Below are 21,807 nucleotides of genomic sequence, written 5' to 3'. Positions count from 1 at the left end.
GTGGGCATCAGATTTATATCGTGACGGCAATCATACGCGGGCCCGCTACAAAGCCACGTCTTTCCAATCAACATTCGCCACGTCTCCGGTGAACTGTCACCCGTGGATAGCGGCGTTGCTTTTTAAAGATGTATTGCTTAAATGCCTGCTTCTGTTGCGTTAACTACGATGGTGCCATCGCTTGACGGTTCGCGGAACGGGAAAAGGTGACGGCCGGCCGCGTCAGCCGTGACTCGCGGGGAGAGTTACCGTTGGAACATCGTCAGTAAAATTTCCGAAGGAAACTTTCTCATAGAGCACCTGCATCGAAGGCATTTGATCATGTGAGGCTTTTGTTTATTGGAAGATAGCTTTTACAGGATCGGGAGTTTATGATGGAAGAGTGATGGATGATGGGCTCATTGTGACCAAATGAGACCTCTACTTTGATGCGTTGCAAGGTATGTATACTAGATCTATTTGGAAGTTTATGATGGAAGAGTGATGGATGATGGGCTCATTGTGACCAAATGAGACCTCAACTTTGATGCATTGCAAGGTATGTATACTGGATCTATTTGGATACCTGCACGAGCTTTCCAATCTCCATGCACTCATAAATTTTAGACAAATACTTCACCCGAAGTTTGACATGAGATCGGCTAAACAACTGTACGTGTGAATTTTGGGGTTATTTATGTTTTTGCTCGTAATGGACAGTTATATTAGATGCTTCGAGTACAAGCGTGCCCGCGCATTGAATCGTTGGAGGCCATCAATGAAGGCCACCAGGTCTCTGGCCCACTCGTAACATGCTTTAAAAGCTTGAACAACATTATCTGTCCAAAAACATGGCTGCCTTGGGTTCTTCTGTTGTTTGGAATGAAAACTGGACCACCGAAAGTTTAGGTTATTAATCCACCATTCTGGTGGCTCTGATCAAAGCCCTCTCAACAGATCAGAGAAAAGATGTTAAGATCAGCAATTTCATTGGAATCCGACAGTTATAAAGGCCAAACAGAAAGCTAGGCTGACATAGGGAAGTGTTGCCTGTTAAGCACTCATATGGTTTCCCGGTTCCAAGACAAAACTTTTAAAAGAGCTAAAGGTAGTGTAATGGTTATTGGCTTGACTATCACAGCCTGGACATAAGATGGAAAAATAAAATAGTGTTATATGTCATGATAGAAACAGTCATTCACTCGTCCAACTATATCCGAGCCCTGTTTCAGACATTACCGCTAGATCAATATCCATAGGATCAATAGCATTCCACATCTGTAGGTACTAGGATACTATGGTCTCCACACAGTTTATGTCTCTATTTGGTAAGGAGTAATGCTATGATGACCAAACAACAAACTTGAGATAAGCATCATAACCACCGAATGGCCTTAAAAGAAATTCTCAAAATAAAGAGCTAGCAAAAACAACAAGACAGCCAATAAGCAGTCAACCAATCCTCTGCAGTATGTGGGATGCATTGTGCGTCGGCATACCGTATATGATATGGTATATATTTGTGGATTGCCTTATCTTCTGATGGCGGTTATTGAGGGTTGTAAAATATTTTGCAATTATGCTCGTAAGAACAAAAAAAAAAAAATAAAAAAATCACCCTCTCGCTTCCAAAATAGACAGCTGTCAATTTGAAAGAGCCCACACTACAAAGTAAATGAGCTATCCTGATATTTATATGCCGATGCTAGGTAGAAGCGTCGATAATTTTGGCTCCAGCCCCAAAATATACCGACGCTTTCAACCCATGATCAAGAAGTAGCGGAAACTACTGTGGTCAATTTTTCTTGGCTTGATCCTATAAATTTAGGGATTTGCTGTCAATATCAAATCGGACTAGCGTTGTTCATCACAGTACAGATGCCTCCATGACGCGTTAGAAAAAACCTCAAAAGATGAACGTAGATTGGGGGTTCATTAGCTCTTTGGTGAAAAGAAACAGAAACCTGTATAACTATTTGCTTCTCCTTGAGGACAAAAAGGAGATTCCATCTAAGTTGAAGGCGCATAAAAGAGAGGCTGGGTAGGAAAGTCACCTCTAAAAGCGGAGATCGGCAAGGAGGCAGGGGACTTTAGGATTTCGTCGGGAAAAAAGAAAAAAAAATGGAGCCTAAGGTTTTATAAGGTGCCGCCAATTAAATCGCTGATGGGGAACGCCCGAACGGTGTGTCTAAATTCTAGCAGGTTCAAACAACATTCTTTTTTTTTTTCTTTTTTTTTTGGTGGTAACATAAAACGGCGTCCCTCAGTGCATCCAACGTAACCTGCATCCAATCTGATTGCTGTGGATCTTGGGCTGGGTTTAGGTTTCAGTTGGGTTGTACTTGTCGAGCTAAACACAGATTGCTCGCAAATATTTTGCTCGATCAGCAATCCTTTCCATTAGCTTATGCACATTAAATCTGGCTGCAGATGAAGGTGTTCATGAGACATGGATACTAAGACAGGGAAGCTGATTGGGAGAGGCCGTAAAGCTAGCCGCTTGTTCCACTTAGAGTTTTGTCATCATCTACCTACTACTTTTCTTACAGCTGAAGATACAAATATGTCTTTGTTGGATATTCTAGCGGGCTTTATCACCCCCAAAGAAATAAAAGATTTGTATCCATGGATGTCACTTTCTCTTAAAATGGTAGGACTCTTTTGGATCCATACTCTCCTCAGGAGGAGTATGGAGGTCTGAAGGAGAGTAGTGTTCTTACTGTCGTCGGTTAAAATATTTCTATGTCTAAAGTGAAAAATTATATGGATTCGAAAGAGGGAGAGTCTCAAAGTAGTGAGCAGCTTGGTGAGCAAACTACAGAATTAAAGACGTATGTGAGGAAGATATTTGTAATTGATCATATATCATATCGGGAAGGAACAATATTATTTCCTTGCTACAAATATGGATTCATTGCTACAAATATGGAAAAAAATAAGATATGTTATTTGGATACTTCCCTTCAACTCCGAAGTATTATATTTCTTAATTGATACAAATAGTTGAAGTGGACTTTTCGAAGGGAGGATGGATTATGGGAGTGTGTGAGTAAAGAAAATATATGGGCAAATAAATTATTTTTTCTTGCATATATAGGAATTCATATATTTTTTGATACCCATATCCTAGTGGTCTTCATACCTTCCAAACTAGTAGTAAATAATGGGCCTTTGCAGGTTTCTTTGAGAACATGAGAGAAAGCCCAATAGACCTATAACAATCTGGTCGTCAAATCTGATCGGTTGAAAAGATCACTAACCGTCGCTTGAGAGATCCTTCTCACGTAAACTTCTTCCCACAAAGTAGATAAACTCCAAAAAGTAGATAAACTCCAAGGATAGCCTGCCTTTATCCCAAAAAAAGAAAAAACCCTAGAACTTTGATTTCTTCTATCGCAGAATAACCTTTCTAAAAGACTACGAACAACAGCACCAGAATTCTGACTGTCTTCCATCGCCATTAGTTCCGAGGGCAAACCCTTGAAAATAATTCGCTCTCTGTCCTTGCCCTCGAGATTTCAGATGGCAAAGAAGGTTAGTTTCTGCTTACCACCAAGTAGTACGAGAGAACTCCGTTTCAGCACTTACAATGCAAAGGAGGCGGTTCCGAGCGGCGGCTACTTCTCCAACGTGAGGCATCTGCTCGCCACTGGCTTGCTTGAAGGAGTCCCCGTTACTTACAAATCTAAGAAGCACCAAGTAAAAATGACTACATTCCTTTCTTATGTCCTCTTATCTTGGCTACGAATGGACGTTTTCATTTTTGCATGGCAGATAGAACTTCACGGGTTTATAAAAGGCGATGGGTATCAATGCGGCTGTTCGTCGTGCAACTATAATCAAGTATGTGGAAAGTGATTTATAGTTGTTCATCATGCTGCAAAGGAGAAGCAGAAGCAGGATATTGTTTTCATTATTTTTATTTTCATTAAAATGTTTATATATATATATATATATATATATATAGAGAGAGAGAGAGAGAGAGAGAGAAACATCTCTTTTTTTTTTTGATTCAATATAAAAAAATTCTTGTAGCATGGATGGATCTTTAGTAAATTTCGATGCTCTCTCTTTCTGTTTAAATCTAGCAGCCAAACAGTATTGAATGAAGGCTGTACAAGTTGAATATTTCGTGCCTGTTCAATCAAGATTTTTCCCCTATTATAGATGTTGTACCATAACGGATTTTCCATAGTTGCTTTCCTTCAAGTATTCAAAAATAATTGGTATGTTAAGAAATATCTGAATCTATTCTGAATGCGACTTTTATTGTCACAACAATTTCCAGGTGTTATCAGCATACGAGTTTGAGAGGCATGCAAAAGTCTCCTCAAATCATCCAAACAATCACATATTTTTGGAGAATAATAAAACTCTTCATGAAGTAGTCAAGCACCTGACGAAAATACCCCTTGAGTCCCTGTATGAAGAGATAGAAAAGGTGACCGGATGTTCCATTGATTCAAGGCGTTATGAGGCTTGGAGGAAAACTGAAGCTATTAGCTATGACGAAAAGAGGTTAGTAATTCATGCATAAAGAACATCACAATAGTGAACAACTGTATGCTTACATTCACCGTTTTTTAGCTATTATAGCAACCATTATGTCAAACAAGTTACATGCAAATCGTGGGGATTTACCCCTTGATCCCATATTAATAGCTATAATAGCTAAAAAAATAATTACTAAGTAAATAAATAATTACTTCTTGCTCTCCTTGCTCCCATATTAATGGCAACCAATATGCTGAGATCCCTCGTTCATGATGCAACTTGATTTAGGGAAACAATAATTACTCCAGCTAATTAAAATAAGAACTCATATACTAAGTAATGCGTTATGCCATTCCGAAAGCGAAAATCATATGAAATGTTTCAAATTAAGTAAAATATTTCCCAGATTACATACCGTATGGAAGGAACGTTAACATAGAATACATTAACATAGGAAGAAGTATGACACAATTATAGAGCCATTGCTTACCCCTGACCTAAGAGCTCGTTTGGTTCGCGGGAATCATTTTTTCTCCTATGAATATGATTTTTGAGAAGCAGATTTGTAGGAAGAGAATGTCTGGAAAAATACTTTTGGCATATTTGGTTGACAATAGGAAAGTGATAGATTTTTAGAGTGCTTATGTTTGGTTGACCATCCACTTTCCCAAAAAAGTTATGTATAATTCCTATTATACCCTTAATAAAAATTAGGTCTTTAATGCTTCTTTAATCCTGAAGGGCTTTTTTAGGAAAAAATAAAAATGGAAAAAGTAATCATGAAGAAAGTCTATAAATACCTTCTCATAACATCTTGTAATGGAGTTAATGAATGAATAAAAAAAAAAGAGCTTCTTTCTTCCTTAGCAATCTTGCTTTATCACCTTGAGAGAAGGTTGGGCGTGAGACCCTTGTTCCAAGTTGGGCGTGAGGCCTTAAAGCCACTTCCACATCCACTGCAGCCCTATCTCCTCTCGCCTTCCTTTTTTTTTGTGATTTCTATTCCTCTCTCACGCCAAACCTCTAATCCCTGTTTCTTTGCAGCATGTTTTTCATGGAAAAGAATTTCTCTTATGAAAATATAACTTCTTTTTATCTTTTTTTTTTTAAAAATTCTAACTAAATAAGAGGCATTTTATTATTTTTTCGTTAACTATATTTTTTTTCCTTTTTTTTTCCCGCGAACCAAACGACCCTAAGTAGGGTTTGAGGCTGTCGTCTCCTGCCGGCCCAAGGGACCAACAGAGTCCCGCTCGACATTGAAGCTGTGGGGCCCGCCAATATATTTGAAACCCACGTTCCAGCCGTTGCCCGTCGCCGGTTCCTCTCCCTCCCTCCCTTGCTATAAAATCATACCCCCTCCTTCCGCTCTGTTATTTGACCGTCCGTCGGAGAGATAAAGATCCCAATCACCCCATTCGCTTCATCTCAGACAAACCCTAGTTTGGCCGGTCTTCCATCGCTCAAGAGTGTTGATAGTAAATTGACGATCGAAACCCGAGTTTGTTTTCATTCCGAAATCTTTCCAATTCTTCATCGCAATTGCTTCCAGTTCGACAGCTCCAATCAGATTTTTTTTTTTTTCATCTCTGATTTAGAATGATTTCTTCTTTAAGCCATAAATGGTTTCTTGATTCGATTTCATTTATTGAATTATTTCTTGATTCGATTTCATTTCTTGAATGGTTTCTTGATTCGATTTCATTGCTCGAGTGGTTTCTTGATTCGATTTCATTTCTTTTTCTTTTCAGCTCAGTTTCTAATTCTATCCGCCATGGCGTTCTTCTATAAATCATTTCTTAGGACTTCTTGGTTTCCATTTCTTTTCTTGATAGTTTTCAGGAGGGGCAGCAGACGCCGAGAGCCTCCATCGGTGAAGCAGAGGCGACGACTGACGGCCTCCCTACTCTCAGTAATGCTTCAAGAACGGAGTCGAAGAGGCCTCACCATTGGCTCTCGAGTGCCCGTGATCTGGGCGACCCGTCTCCCAACAAGAAACGAGGAGTAGAATCTTATGCCGGACCGGTCTTGGATATTTCCGGCTGCGCCGGAACTATTTCATCCCCGTCCTCGATCCCCAGTGATGCCACTGATCCACCTCGTTGCCTTCAGTTAAAAGAACCCGAAAGAAGTAACGAGCTTAAGACCAATTCTAAGTTCACTGGCTCTGTAGCGCAGACCCCTGAAAGGAACGAGAGGAACAAGGGCGGTTCAAGAAGTGAAGGTTTCCCGCCTTGCACTCCTAATAAGAGGGAACCAAAGTTTCCAAAGTATACTCCAAATAGCCTCCTTATTGATGTCAAAGGCTTGCTGGCCACCAGACTGCTAGAAGAACTACCAGTGAAGTATAAGAAGGATAAGGTATAGTTGATTGAATCTTTATTGGTTTGTTTTTCTTATTGTTTTCTTATTGTTTAACTTGAATCTTTATTGGTTGATTGAATCATTTTCCTATTGTTTTACTTGCATGTTGGGGTGTTTGCAGGTAGAGGTGCATGGATTTGTAAAAGATCCTGGTTATCGGTGTGGCTGCTCATCTTGTAACTATTCAAAAGTAAGTCACTTTCAGCAATCTTTTGTACTTCATTTCTTGAACTTATTTGGCAACGGCCAAACAACATCTATTTGTTACTTTGTTTCTCTATATAGCATAACGCATCCCTTTTCTTGAATGCTATTTCTTCTACATCAATTTTGCAGCACTTCTTAGGCTGTACAATTTTTTGTGCTGAATTTGTGGTGATGTAGGTGGTTTCTGCTAAAATCACTCACTCTTAGCAATATTTTGTATTTCATTTCTTAAACTTATTCGTCATGGCCAAACAATACCTATCTGTTACATTGTTTCTCTGTATAGCTTAATGCATCCCTTTCTTGAATGCTATTTCTTGTACAGGAATTTTGCTGTTCTTCTTAATTGTGACTGTGCTGAATTTATGATGATTTAGGTGGTTTCTGCTTATGAATTTGAGAGGCATGCGAAGGTGACTACAAGCAACCAAAACAATCACATATTCCTCGAGAGTGGGATAAGTCTTTATAACCTGGTGAAAGAGTTGAAGAATATACATCTCCACTCATTAGGTGAAGTGATTGAAGAAAAGATTGGCTGCACAGCTAACATGAAGGGCTTTGAGGACTGGAAAGGTGAAATACTTCTTGATTTCCTGCATATTGGGTTCTCGAATAGTTTTGAATTTTCTTGTTGATTTCCTGGGCTGATGTAAATTTGCCTTTTTTCACCTAGAATCATTTAAAATAAACCATGATCTTCCAAAGACAAGCATAAATGGTGAGAAGATCCAACCGAGTCAACCAGAGCCTCATGGCAAGCCTTATTCAATTAGAAGGTCAGTTTGCCTTTTAAGAAAATTCTATAGTTGGAAGAAAAGTAGCCGTGTTTGAAATGCAGATAATGTTTAAGAAGCACGCTTAAACTCCTTTGAATCTTGGACATCTTCTTATCACACTGAATAATGTAGTCGTTTTTTCTTTTTTAAGTATAATTAGTCTTGCTACTAGATTTAAGCCTAAGAATATTAGTTTCCGTGCATTAAATGTTCTATGAAGTCAGATTAAACTAAAAACTACAGAGAAGAAGCATATTTGATCTTATATAGATTTTCTTAGTCTGTTATTTATTATCAGAACATAAATAAAGCTCTGTTCAGGCCAGAGAGAGATTATGTTTTGTCCAGTGATGATCTTAGAAACCTGCACTTCAAGAAGATTTCCTTCATGTCAAAACCAAGATAAACCTAAAAAATAGATAATTTATTCAAACACAACTTATTGAGAGAGTTCACTGCGAATAAAGCAAGATGAGACCTTAAGCAAGATGTTGTAGTTTGTGATCAACAATGTGAATCCTCAATCTAAAGAACCTACTCCAGAAGCCTCTGTCCTACTGGAAAATAGAATTCTAGTTACATACATACATACATACGTACATACATACATACATACATTATATATATATATATATATGCAGAGCATCTGGCATCAACTGAAGGATCCTGCTTTAGATGACAATATTATGCTAGCATGAGGGTTGGACTTTGAATGATTCATTGTCATAGATCTGAAAATGCGTTATGAAGGAAAGCACAACAGTCCTTGCATGATTAATGTCTAATTAAGGGCCTGTTTGGATCTGGAAGATTTTATCAGTGTGATAAAATCTTCCTGGCAGAGCTTCATGTTTAGCTGATGATGGAAGATGGTTGGTTCCAAGAGATCGGGGCCACTCCAGGGAGAACCAACCCTAACTTTAAGAGAGAACTAGTTCGGTTGTAGAGGTGGTTTTTCTTATTCCTATTTTATAGGGATTAGTTATTGCGCCAGCTTCTCCATCTTTTTCAAATGCCTGCTTCCACCAAATCTTTGGAACACCACCGAGAACATTGCCAAGAAGATCTTATCGTACTGATAAGATCTTCCAACATCCAAACAGGCCCTAAGGCAGAGAAAATGCAAGTATATCACGAAAGAGAACATGCCGTTATTCTATTTGGGTCTTACTGAGATATTTATATCCCATGAATGGTTTGTGAGACTAATTTAACCAACTGTTATATATTGAATTTTCTTTGACAGAAAAAGAAAGTCTGATAGTAAAACTTGTGCAGATAAGTGAGATCAAGACACTACATTTCTCTATGCTCTTCTGGTGAATGATGTTGACTTTTAAACAAATGTGATACGAAATACAGATCATAACTAATATAATTTGTAATACCACTCCCATTTTGCTGTGATCCAGTCTCTTACCTGCAATAGCATAAGATCTTGTTAACCTTTTATAATCTGTGGCCGCATGACCAGTGCCCTGAAAATTTTTCAAATTCTGCCATTCAGATAACAGAAAAGTGGATTGCCAATAAGCGAGAGGCATAATAAATCTCTCATGGTTCTTTTTCTTTTTCTTTTTTGAAATTTAAGCTGTAGGTAGGTTAGTTTTGAGTCCTTGCAGGTGTCGTGATACCTTGGTTTTCGTGATCAGTAACCAATTTTCACCAGTAAGGATAATAGAAGGGGAATAGAAAAGAAAGCTTGATTAGATGATATTTTTATTTATTGAGCATGAGTACGTTTTCGTGATCAGTAACCAAATTTTCACCAGTAAGGATAATAGAAGGGGAATAGGAAAGAAAGCTTGATTAGATGATATTTTTATTCATTGAGCATGAGTTCAACTTATTCTTTCTGGATATTGTCTCCTTCAAAGCAATCTTAATTTTGTGGAGCTTTGAAAACCATGAATTCAAAGGAAATGATTTTTAATCGATTTCATTGCCTGAAAATTATCAGAATTTTATGAAGTCTTACTCTTTAAAAATTGTTATGCAGACCATGCAAAACAAGATAATTAGGTGTGGTATTTGATGTTCAAAGAGCTTTTGTTCCCCTGATTCTAAAATGATGAAGGAACTCACAATACATTAGACATTTTCCTTAAAAACATTATTCAGCTCTGTGAGGCCAGCTACAGAAAGCATTACTGGTCCAGCTCCAAGCATTGCTGCGGAGTTCAGCTCTGCAGGGCCAGCTACAGAATGCATCATCAGTCCAGCTCCAAGTGTCATCATGGAGGATAGCTTGCCATGTCCATCTGCAGAAGGCAGTAGCAATCCGGATTCAAGTGTTAGGAAGAAGTTTAGCTCCTCAGGGCCAGATGCAGAAGGCCTTGTTGATCCAGCTTCCAGTATCAATGTCGAATTCACCACCGCAGCACCAGATGCTGAAGGTAATATCCATCCAGCTTCGAGTCTCTCAAGACATGGTCTACAGAAGCGTTCCATGATGGAAAGTAAATCAGGATCGGAAAGTAGAACAGAAAAAAGGTAAGTATCTCTCAATTCATTGCCCCTCTTATATTTTTCATTTTAGAAATCAAAGTTTCAAGTTTCAAACATACTAATTATTTTAATTTCCACTCATGATATTCTTAGTCAGCTTGCGATTGATGATCTCCTTGAATGCATTATTTTCTCCTCTCTAATGAGTTACCTTCTATTTAAATTATTCCTAGGTTGGGTATGCCAAAATCTCCTGCTGATACCCTGCAACAGAAGACTGCTGCTCAAGGTGGTGCTAAGAAAAGGTTATACACACTCTGATAGAAAAAAAGTGCTCGATTAACGTCATCTTATTGTTTCTGTTCATGTTTCGAGCTGCTTTTCTCTGTTCAGGGATCATGATTTGCATCGGTTGATTTTTAAGGAAAATGGTCTACCAGAGGGATCTAAATTAGCATACCGTGTGCAGGGAAAGGTTTCTGAATATTTATAATATTTTCAAGATGTTATCTTTCTTTGGAGATACACCTTCTCCCTATGGCTGAATTTTCTTTTTTACGTTCTACAGGATGTGCTTACAGGTTCCAAATCTGGAAATGGTATAATGTGTAGTTGCTGTAACACCAAGGTTTCTCCCTTGACCTTGTGTGAATTTTGGTAAGTATGCCTCTGAAGAAACCACTATCTTAATTTTTTTTTTATAATCAGGTTAGCCCTTCGCAATTTGAAGCTCATGCCGGATCAGCAAAGCGGCGCCAACCGTAAGTAAAATTTTTAGATGTCTTTTCCTTCTAGTGCTGATACGATATGTCAAGATTAATACTTGCCAATTCAATGGAAATATTCTATACTTGCAGCTATCATCACATATATACTTCTGATGGCTTGTCACTTCATGAACAATCAATGTCTCTGATAAATGGTCAAAACTCAACTGCAAAAAATTTGTGGAGATGGAGGAGTACTAATTTCTTGTCACACATGCTTTAAGGCCTTTCATGCAGGTATTCTTTTATTTTTTTCCAAAAAAACTTAAAGAAGTATTAGAACTGGTACTTAATATTTACAATATGCTACTGATTGAAATATATGCCATACTAAATTGCCACCCATAACTAATAGGCCGCTATTTGATTTTTTACTTTAAGTTTATTTCATAACCCACATACATACATGCACAGAAATGCATACAATCATGCAGAGAATGTTAGAGTTCTTCCTTTTTTTTGGAAGGCAAGAATGTGCTGGAGTATGCTGCAAGAGAGATAAGTATAGAATAAAAATAGAGAATGGTGGATAAAATGAAAAGGTGCTCCAAAGGAGTTGTGTGAATTATGCACGATTGCAATACTTGTGGAAGAAATTTATTGGACAACAGTAAGGCCAGAAATGCTGCAATGATCAGCATGTCAAAAACAGTCCACATATGGGCATTTTAGAAATGAGAATTTCTGAGACGGATAGCACCATTTTGGAAAACCTGATAGTTGATAGCAAGCAATGTCAACGTATAGTAAAAACCTTGTTCATGAGATGAGCTTTATTTATATTTTTGTGTGCCAAACGAGATGCATAAGTCATCAGTAAGGCAATGACAGCTTTAGAAGGCCTCTGGCTGTTTTGTCTTATGGACTTCGAATTTATTTGCGTGCAGTTCATGAGTACTTCAGGAATGGTTGTTGAGAAGGAGCGTTTAATGAATCATTGACCGCAAATACCATCATGGTGTTAAAATGAAGGTTTTGAGCAGATAATAACTTCATTGCATTTAAAAGAGAAGAATTCAAAAAATTGCCAAGACATTAACAACATAAAGAATCATGAGTATATAGCCAAGAAAATGGCTGGCTATATGCTTCGTTACTTAATCTGGCAAAGCACTCTTGCCAAAATACATAATGAAGGTGATATACTATCTCTAAACTGCCTACAGACCAATCATGCATTTTGGGAGATCTCTTGTCCATGCATCAAGTGGTCACAAACAGACTGTTTAAATAATACAATACAATACCCAATTGTGACCACTTGATGCATAGGCAAGGGGTCCCTAGAATACATGGTTTTGGTTTATTGGCAGTTTATAGGTAATTGATGACACTCAATGGCTCAGATTTTTGTTTCTGAACTGCTGTCTTCTAATTTCACCTAACAAGATTTGGCTTCAGATCAGTTCAGCTGGAGCCTAGTCCACCTCGTACAAAGTAATGTTAAATTGTTCAACCATGTTAGCCAAGTCACATGAAGTGGATGAAATATGAGTAACAGATAAAGGCATTAGACACCAGTAAACTAAAGGATTATGACAAAATTTGCCACCGTGACTTTGAGGTTTTGTCTATTTTCAACTTCATCAAGATGACAGACTAGATTTGTGTGGGTCATCTTTGTCTTATCTCTCTATCACATTTTTCAGACCTGTTTGATTCTGTTCTTGCAACTACTTATATACTTCGTGAACTTGAATATCGTTTAGGATCTTTGCACATTCCTACATTGCTAACCTTCAATCAGTCTTCTTGTTGTGCTTCTTTTAGCAGTCTTGTTATGCTCATGCTCTCCTATCTGTTGAATGTTTTAGTCATATCTTTGACACATTACTCCTTTCACAGAGCCTCTTAATACTTTTCGCTCTTCATAATTTCCCTAGTCACTGGGCGTTAAACCTTCTACTCTATTGGCAATTATCTTTCTTTCCTTAAGTTGCTTGTTTCTTCGAGGTCCACAACTTTCATTTGCATTCATATTCGCCTCTCCTAGCTTGGTATAGTCTCTTGATTAACCAAGTTATGTCAGGAACGGATTGTAAGATTCTTAACTCTTTTCATGTAATTGGTGGCTCAACTCCCATTAACATTCTGTGGCTGCAGATTCCTGCCACTGTTTGTCATTTTCCAGTATTACTTCATTATTGTCACTTGACTTTATTGGCCAGCTTTTCTTGTTTTGAGTTGACTCAGTTGATTTATTCACCTCAGCACCAGCATGCCTCGGGAGCATGGTTCTCTTTATTATTGATCCCATTGTTTCAGATCTTCAGTTTGTCATCCATGCTGCTGCTTGTGGCTTCTTCCAGAAGGTGGACCGCATCATATTTTATTGATATGGCTCTTTTAGCTCCATTAGTACCATCTCAGCTTTACTTTAAGCCAGTGCTGTCACCTATCTGTGCGGTTTTGCACATTAGCTTGACTAACACTTTATCATGTTTTTGATTCCTCATTTATAATCTTTGGTCCTCAATCATCTTCTTTATCTATCCTTTTGGTGTATGCACCTTGGTTTCTCTTTTGCTAGTTCTGGTTGCTCCATATCCTTATGCTATGTTGCTTTGCTTCTTTCTGAATTGGTAGTTTGTAGGTATGGTTCCCATTTATTTCTGATGGTAGAGTCTGTATGATTCATAGTGTAGTCAGCTTTATTGTACTGTAAATTATAGCACATGAATTCCTTACATGCGGCCATGCATGTACCCATTTCATGTGGTGTTGCCCATAAGGTAAGTCCACTCCAACAGTTATTATTTCGTTCATGAGTTTTGTGGCCAAATGTTTACACAACAAAGAGTATTTCCTCCCATCGGTACTGGTCATGCTCAACTTTACTTTGAACAGGGCAGATGGTAATCTGCTGGTATAGCCTGGCATTTCCTAAAATTCCAATACACCCTGCTCAAAGAAGCGCATATGAACAATATGAGTATATATCATAAAATATTATATTGATGGGCACCTGATGTTTGCATGGAATGTGAAAATCCGTGCTCATCATGGCATAATTTGCATGCTATTACACAGCAAGTGTTAAATATGGTCAAAGTCCAATTCTTCAGCTTCTCTAACATATGATAGACACCTCTGTGTATTATTACGTGTTGCTTTGACTTGTCTTCCTATGACAATACTGCAGTTTGCTTGAAGTTACAATGTGCACCTGTTGGTGAATGGCATTGCCCCTACTGCATGGATAATTTGAAGTCTAAATTAGCTCCCAGTAAAGGACTCTCAAGTGCTGTCAGACCAGTCGACCTTCGCTTGAGACGTATATTAAAGCATCGAACTGATGACCTTGAATATTGCGTCCTTTGCAAGTACGCTTTTATACATGTCTAGTCCATCAACTTGGCAGAGTTTTCTATTATTAATTCAAGTGTTTCTTGTAATTCATTCATGTCAAATTGCCCTACATGTTTCTATGTTGATAGATTTTCTTTTTGTTGCATATAATATACAGGGATGGCTCTTTCAGCACTGTTGTATTCGATGCAAAAGTATGTGTTTTCTGTGGTCAAGTAAGTCATATATTTGGCTCTTGTTTTCTTTTCTTTTTTGTTTTTTTGCTGATTTTGCTTATTGAGATCATTGCAGGTCTTTGAAATCGACATAATTCTCTTTCCTTTTAGTGTGACAGGCTGTATCATATTGGTTGTTTAGAGGACCCTGGATCATGTGACATAAAGGTGACAAGCAGACCCCACTTGGTTTTTTTGGTGAATTCGACTCACACATAAAAATCACAAACAATGCTTGATATATTACACGTTCATATTTTTGGCACATCTTTTGATACAGGAAGTCGTGAAGAACAAGTGGTTTTGTGAAAGAGATTGTGAGACAATTCATGCTGCTTTACAAGACTTAGTTAATAATGGACCAAAACTTATCCCTGAGTCATTAATGAGTATACTGAAAAGGAATCCTGAGGAGAGAAATCTACCCGATGATGGTGAAGCTGATGTTCAGTGGCGACTATTAAAAGGAACAGATTTTGAAGAGATAAATTTGGAGGATAAGGTTTTACTTAGAAAGGCTACTTTATTTCTTGAAGTAAGTGATCGCTTGCAAGCAGATCTTCATCACCTTTTTAAATGTTGAAAACTTAAATCCATCTGTCAGCTAGAAACTTGACTTTTGGCAAATGAAGTTTTTATCACCATTTTATCTGCAATATTTCCATGCCATCTATAATTTTCTATACTTTATGTTCGTTTTGTTTTTGTTTCTGCTTAATGCTGCGACTTAAATTTTTTAGGGAGTTTTATAGCGCATCACCAGTGCCAACCATAGGAATCTAGTTTCACCTTGGCTTTGTTTGTGATCCTCTCACACTCCCACAGACACATTTTCATGCATGCACATGGACCCACAGGTACATGTTTGAATGTATGCATGTGTGCTCATAGGCACGGACCCGCACGTGGGCAGACTCCTGAGCATACAGGGCACATATTCATTGACAAACTAGCACATGCGTATGCATGCAAACATGCGTGCACGTGCATGATTGTCCCCACAATCACACCCAAGTACACTCACCCACCTGCAAACCTGCAACCAAAGACATGCTCAGGTGCACTTGCTTGCAAATATATGAGCCAATGACATGGGATTTGACTTTTGCTGCTAAAAAGAGTTCCTACATTTGTCGCAACTTTCAATGGTGGAAGGATTCAAATTTCAAACAAAGAGAGAAGCGCATCTGACAGACAATAAAATGTTGGGCAGCGTGTTAAGTAGAGATTAAATGATTTGTTAATGAAACAGCTAAAAATCAATGGTCTTTTCCTTATTTGGCATTCTTATAGAGATTTGCATGCACTATTATGTTACCGAAAACTGTCATACATTCCCTTGTTATCTACCTTCTATCAACTCATCATTTTAAATAAATCCAGGAAACAAATGCCTCCTGTAAGTGTAGGAGATTATGTTTTACTGGTGTCAATCATGGATAACCTTTTTGAGTTTTGGTCTAATAAACAGAGTCATGTGGGAGTTTGCTCCTAGGGGTTTTAACTGTTGGTTGGGTTGATGCTGTGACATATGCTAGTATCTTAAATGTGTTGGTCTTTACAAATCAACCTTAAGATCTGCTGGTTTTCTAACCTCTAAATTATCATCTGAATTCCATGGAGCAAGTATTCAGGTGAATCATCATAACATTTGGGTGTACAAACTATATGTAAAATTTTAGAATTTGCACAACAATGAGCAAGTTGCCATACATGTAGTGCAGTATTTATTGACAATATAAATCAGGAAAGTAAAAACCTGTGTGTAGAATTTTAACAGAAGGAGCATGAGTTAATATATGAAATTATGAACACATGAAAGCTATCATACTGTCCCTATATATTTGCAATATAAGGATCAGCATACACCAATTTATTCTTTTGAATGTTATATAGTTGGTGGGGAAGGGTAAGCAAAAGATCATTGACTTGTTTAGGTTGGAAACTGACTGTCATATGTGTGCTAATCCTGTAATCTAAATTCCACTCCAATAAATTGCATGCATAAAACAAATTGTGAACTATTGCTTGTTGCTAATACTGTAATCTGAAATCCATTCCACTTCATAAAGTGTACATATATATAGTTTTTGCAATCTGCTCTGCGGTGTAACTTGGACTATTGCTTTTTGCTCAAAGAATCCAGATCGGATATTCTGTTAAGGCCTGATATTTATTGTTGACCCATTCCCTAACTGCTTAAGCTTTTGGCTTCTGGTAGTTAGTTGACAAAACCACCTAGTTGGATGCGTGTGAAAAATTAGTTACTTGTGGCAATTTCCTTAGTTGTACATCTTAAAAATTAGTAGTAGTCTGATTCTTTTTGTAGCGATTTCTACCCACGATAATGACATTAGATATGGGCTTTTAAGGCTTTTGGAGCTTGGTTAAGAATGAATGTTTAAAAAAAACTTTCTAAATTATCGTGTATCTTGCATCCTTCAGTTAATTTTGGGCACTAGTATTTTCCGTGGTTAAAAAAGCAGTTCCCCAAGGTTTCTGAAAGTTTATCACTGACATTATATATTTTGGTCTTGTTATAACTGTGTACATGATTTTGCCATGGCCGCATCTCAGTATACACAGATCCTGATTTCTGTTAGCATATTTTATTACAAATCAAATGCATGCCCATGATGTCTAAAAATGTACCTTTGTTGTTTATAAATTCTTCTGGCTTGAAATGCAACCTGAACTCACCGAAATGATGCCAGTAAGAGATCTTGTTTAATGACTCATCAGATAATGTTGCTAGAAAATCTTTACAACAAAACGGATTTGCAATTGGCACTGGGAAATAGACTATCTTGTTAATTGCAGTACTTGAAATGACTATAGGAAAAGCTGTCAGTTTCTTAAGTCAGAATACGAGTATGCAGTAGTTCATGAAGAAATTTTCACAAAACTTGTGCCTCTCACATGTACATCATTAAAGTTTGTATTAGTCAATAGTCTGACGTCACACGTGTATCTGTGTAGGACCATGAGATCTTGCAAGTTCATCCATCAGTTCTAGTTGATTATTGTTTTAATTTACTGGAATTAATTGTATATTAGCTTTAAGCTAGATAATCCTATACCTGAAGGATGTTTAGTAACTTGAGCAATGATACTATGGATTTTTTGCAACATTGTGGAATTACTAAGAATACTAATTGAAAAGAAAATCATATCACAACTATATCTGGCATAACTTCAAAAAATTCAAACAATACACATACAAAAACAATTTTTATTTCCATCCAATAAAAGAACAAGAGACACAATTCAGCAGCATGCGACCAGTTGCTTGGGATTGAGCTACTTTTTCTGTTCTCAGGATTCATTTCAGCCCATAGAATGTTGTGGTCGTGATTTAATACCTGCTATGGTTCATGGGTAAGATCTTGCCTCTTATTCTTTTTCTTTCCCTCTCTACTGTTATATATAGTGCACATTTAACTATTTTCTGCTGTGCATTCCCTTTATCCTGAAAGATATGATGAAAAAATTGCTTAAAAATTGTGAATGTTTTGCAGTTTAAAGGTGGAGGGGTCAGATTGCCTTGGAATGTATTGTGTAGCGATAACTGAAAAGTAATGCTCCTTGGCTTTCAAGCACTTCTCTTACCATGGTTAATGTTTTCAGTTTATTTGTATTCGTCATAACCATTGGCTTTTGGCTTTGCCAGTGCTTGTGGCACAATAACTATTTCATGCTGCCAATGCCTAGTCTGAGAACTGGGTTGGGAAGGGCATCAAATGGCAATATTTGCCCTTGCTCTTTGTCATGAAACTAGACCAAAACCCAAGTAGAATGGAATAATGCTTGTTCGAGATGATTAACTATGATGCTGATTTTAAATATTGCCCGTGTGGTGAATACAGAGCAGATCCTGCATCGGGAGATTTTAGCTTATTTGGTCTTCGGCCATTAGATCTTGCATCAGCTGGAGTTCTTAGGGTATTTGGTACAAAGGTTGCGGAACTTCCTTTGGTTGTTACTTACAAGGGATATCGAGGCAAGGTGAGACAAGCTTGCAACTCTCATTCTGTAATCTTCAATCTCATTGTTTAAGTTTCAGATGCGCTCGAAGGTCTCAGAAATAATATTCTGTTATTCTCTCATCTTGCCTGTTATGTTAGGAACTTGGGAAGCTGTCTATGCAGTGAAATAGATTAAGAAATAAACACAAGTTAAGGACAAGAAAATATGAGAGAAGGATAAATCGCCGTTTAAAGTTTTAGTTGCTTCAGAAAATGTACAATATTAACTCACGTTAGACTTCCGCTTTATTTTGTACAGGCTCCTTTGCAGGCAACGTAGGCTGTAGGTGTTCAGAAAATACAGAATATTCATGAAGTCCAGATTCTTATATATCCCTCTATGGAAAAACACAGTTATAATGACTCTAAGACTCATCCTATTACTAAAATAAAAGTTTACAGCACGTCCTAGCCAAAACAGGACTCAGAAACATTGCCAATGGTCCCCAAACACTTCTAGTCAAATTTGCTATCCTGATCTTTCTGTAACTAACCAATGATAGTCCTTTTTGGACTCCTAAAAGTGGTGGATAAACATAGCAAAGGTAAACGAGAACTAAAGTCTCAGAACTAAATGAACTTGGATTGAAATTGAGGACTCATATTTCCTATCTAGACCTCAGAGTCTTCAATTGGACTATGAGGCATTATTTGATATCCATTCTGGTCATCATGTTTCTTGGCTTGGTCATCATGTCTGTCAATCTTCTAGAGCTCTAAAATTTGATGAAGTTGTTATCTGCTTCTATAAATTCAATACTTGAACTTTGGTGCGGGGAAAGAGGATCAAAGTTTTCCAAATCCACAGTTTGGGTGATTGTGTCATCACTCACAGTTCAAGTGCAACTACAAGCAACCTTTGAAAAGATGTTATAATGCTAGAAGTTTCCCCATGTGATATTGATTAACTGCTTCTTTCCCTCTTGCCCTCATTATTGTCATCATACTCCAATTTCATGGTGAAAAGAAGTCCTTTTTTCTTGAGCGTCCATGGCCTTATCTTTCTCTATTAATAGATAATTAGAAAGATAACTTGCTGAAGTATTATTCTATTTTAGTATCTTAGTTACAAAAACAATCTTATTTATAGGGGACCCTTGCTCACAATCAGCTGGCTTGATTCTTCAAAAGAATCCTTCAGTTTATGACATAATCCTTCTACGCTCACGAAGGGCCCAGACATAAACCTTATTATGGAAGAGAACGATAATGGCTCAATTTCATTCACCTATATAAGTATAATAAGGCTTTTGGCACTACTCTCATGACCAAAATAAGACCTAAGAACATTGCCAAAGCAGTTCCTAAGCACTGTCTAGATAGCTGGTACATGCTCCTTTCCTAACTAATTCATCCTTTTCTTTTATGTCACTTGTAAAAACCAAGCAACTAGTCAAAGCATCCACAGTAGTCCTTTGTCTCAGAAATGTCAGTAAACGTTTTCCCCCTAAATATAGACGTAGAATAAGTGACTATGGCAATATAAAAATAGCACTTGAATTGAAATTTGATGGAGGCTCTGTATCCCATGTAGAAGAGTGTCATATATTTTAATTTGTGCTATGAAGACTTATTTTATGCATCGGTAGTGGCTGGGCTGCATCTGTTGCCTTATTTGGTTGGAGGACTACTTCTAGTAAATAGCTAGAGGCTTCATTAGATTAACCCCTTTTTTTTCCGCGGGGGGCATTGCAATACAGCAATGAAGGCTGGCTGTTTTTCAAAATAGTTCTTTCAGAATCCGCAACAACTTTGTGATATTGTTTCCTTCTCTAACTGATGTTTTTCATCAACCTTTGTTTGGTGTTCAATGATATAGAATTGTTGCCACCTACAGCTGTGCATGATTTAAAAAGAATAACAGATGATAAACGTTGACATTGTCTCACAGGGTTACTTTCGAACTCTTCTTTTATTAATTGAGAGGTTACTGAGTCGCTTGAAGGTGGAATTCCTCCTAGTTTCTGTTGATGAAGACATGCAGTCAATATGGACAAATAAGCTTGGGTTTGCAGAAGTAACAAAGGAGCGGGTAAAGACAACCTTTCCATCTTTGTAGTGAATAATATCCTTTTTGCCTTTCTTATGATTCAAGTTAGTTTACAGCATGCCGTTGCATTGTTATTGACAACTGGAAATTTGACAGTTGCAGGCATATCTAGAGCACCCGATAATGATGTTTGAGAATACAACCCTATTGGAAAAGGCAATACCTCGTTCCTTTGCTGATGAAAGCTGAAAGAGTGTGCATTAATTCCCGTTTCTTCTTTATCTCCAACTTCCGGTATTGTTTTCTGCTGCCGGTGTTTTATGGATGCTACAACAGCGGTTTTGACTTCCACAGGAAAGCTGGCACTCTGAGCGCCTGTTTGGATGTAAGAGAGAAAATTAACAAAGATTGGAAAAATGTCAGAGTAGAATGATGCTCCAAAAAGAAACCAAGAAAAACACTAACTACTGTGGTATGTTTTGGTGTTTGTTGTTTGAATAATTACAGGAAAAATATGGGGAAAAAATTAACTACAGTCCAAACAAGTTGATTATAAGATTACACTCTCGTTTGACTTAGGCCTGACTAACTAACTGGTCTGAGATTGCAATTTTGATCCAACACACTTGCAATCATGGTTGAAAGCTAGCTTGTTGAGATGTAAATTTCCATTTTTATGAAAAAATCACAGCAATATAGGAACAAAAGTTGCAATGCATATGCTTATCTCTGTAATCATTCGAAAGTTGCATTTCTTTATTTTGGACAAGTATAAGAGAGTGTTATGTCCCCAAAAAGGGGAAAAAACAAGAGATTGAGAATTCAGTGCAAAGATTTTTCACTGTAGTTAGCCTAAGTTATTATTGATAGCAAATCTATATAGCTTGACATATTCGGATAACCAGTGGATAAAGATCCATCACATGGGGAGGTGACATATTTGTTGTGGTTGCATACTCCCATTCGTAGCAACGTGATATAGTAGCTGTTTCACCGGAGGGACAGGATGGAGGATTAAGAGACAAAACAAGGTGTCCTCGAAATTACTAGGCCAAAACTAAACGCATCGACAATGAAACGCTCACAAGATCTGAAACTTCACAAACGAAGATCGCAATACGGGCAACCCACCAAAGACAAACAGCTGTCCCGTTCCAGCATTGCTTTACGTTTGGAAAACTCCAGCGTGCAGGTTGCTGTCTCCGTTTTTTTGATACCATCTGGTAGATG

The 21,807-nt window shown here is 37.6% G+C and overlaps 1 protein-coding gene across 1 annotated transcript; it reads left to right on the top strand.

Annotated features, from left to right (window-relative positions):
- Positions 1-3,501: 3,501 nt before the first annotated feature.
- Positions 3,502-21,082, top strand: LOC148699684 (uncharacterized). The gene is made up of 20 exons (XM_089928059.1): positions 3,502-3,678; positions 3,754-3,822; positions 4,268-4,501; positions 6,277-6,834; positions 6,959-7,027; positions 7,422-7,662; positions 7,721-7,823; positions 9,945-10,316; positions 10,505-10,576; positions 10,665-10,746; positions 10,840-10,899; positions 10,980-11,032; positions 11,129-11,232; positions 14,181-14,361; positions 14,505-14,562; positions 14,674-14,730; positions 14,843-15,140; positions 18,368-18,567; positions 20,479-20,619; positions 20,734-21,082. Exons 1-20 carry the CDS (start codon positions 3,502-3,504, stop codon positions 20,824-20,826), a joined length of 3,222 nt encoding a protein of 1,073 aa, XP_089784185.1. The 3' UTR covers positions 20,827-21,082.
- The last annotated feature ends 725 nt before the right edge of the window (positions 21,083-21,807 follow it).

This window comes from Phoenix dactylifera, chromosome 17 (genome assembly GCF_051530095.1).
Source record: "Phoenix dactylifera cultivar Ajwa chromosome 17, Ajwa_hap1_PhDact_Kaust_v1.1, whole genome shotgun sequence".
Lineage (NCBI taxonomy): Eukaryota > Viridiplantae > Streptophyta > Magnoliopsida > Arecales > Arecaceae > Phoenix > Phoenix dactylifera.
This window is presented reverse-complemented; position numbering and strand designations above follow the sequence as displayed.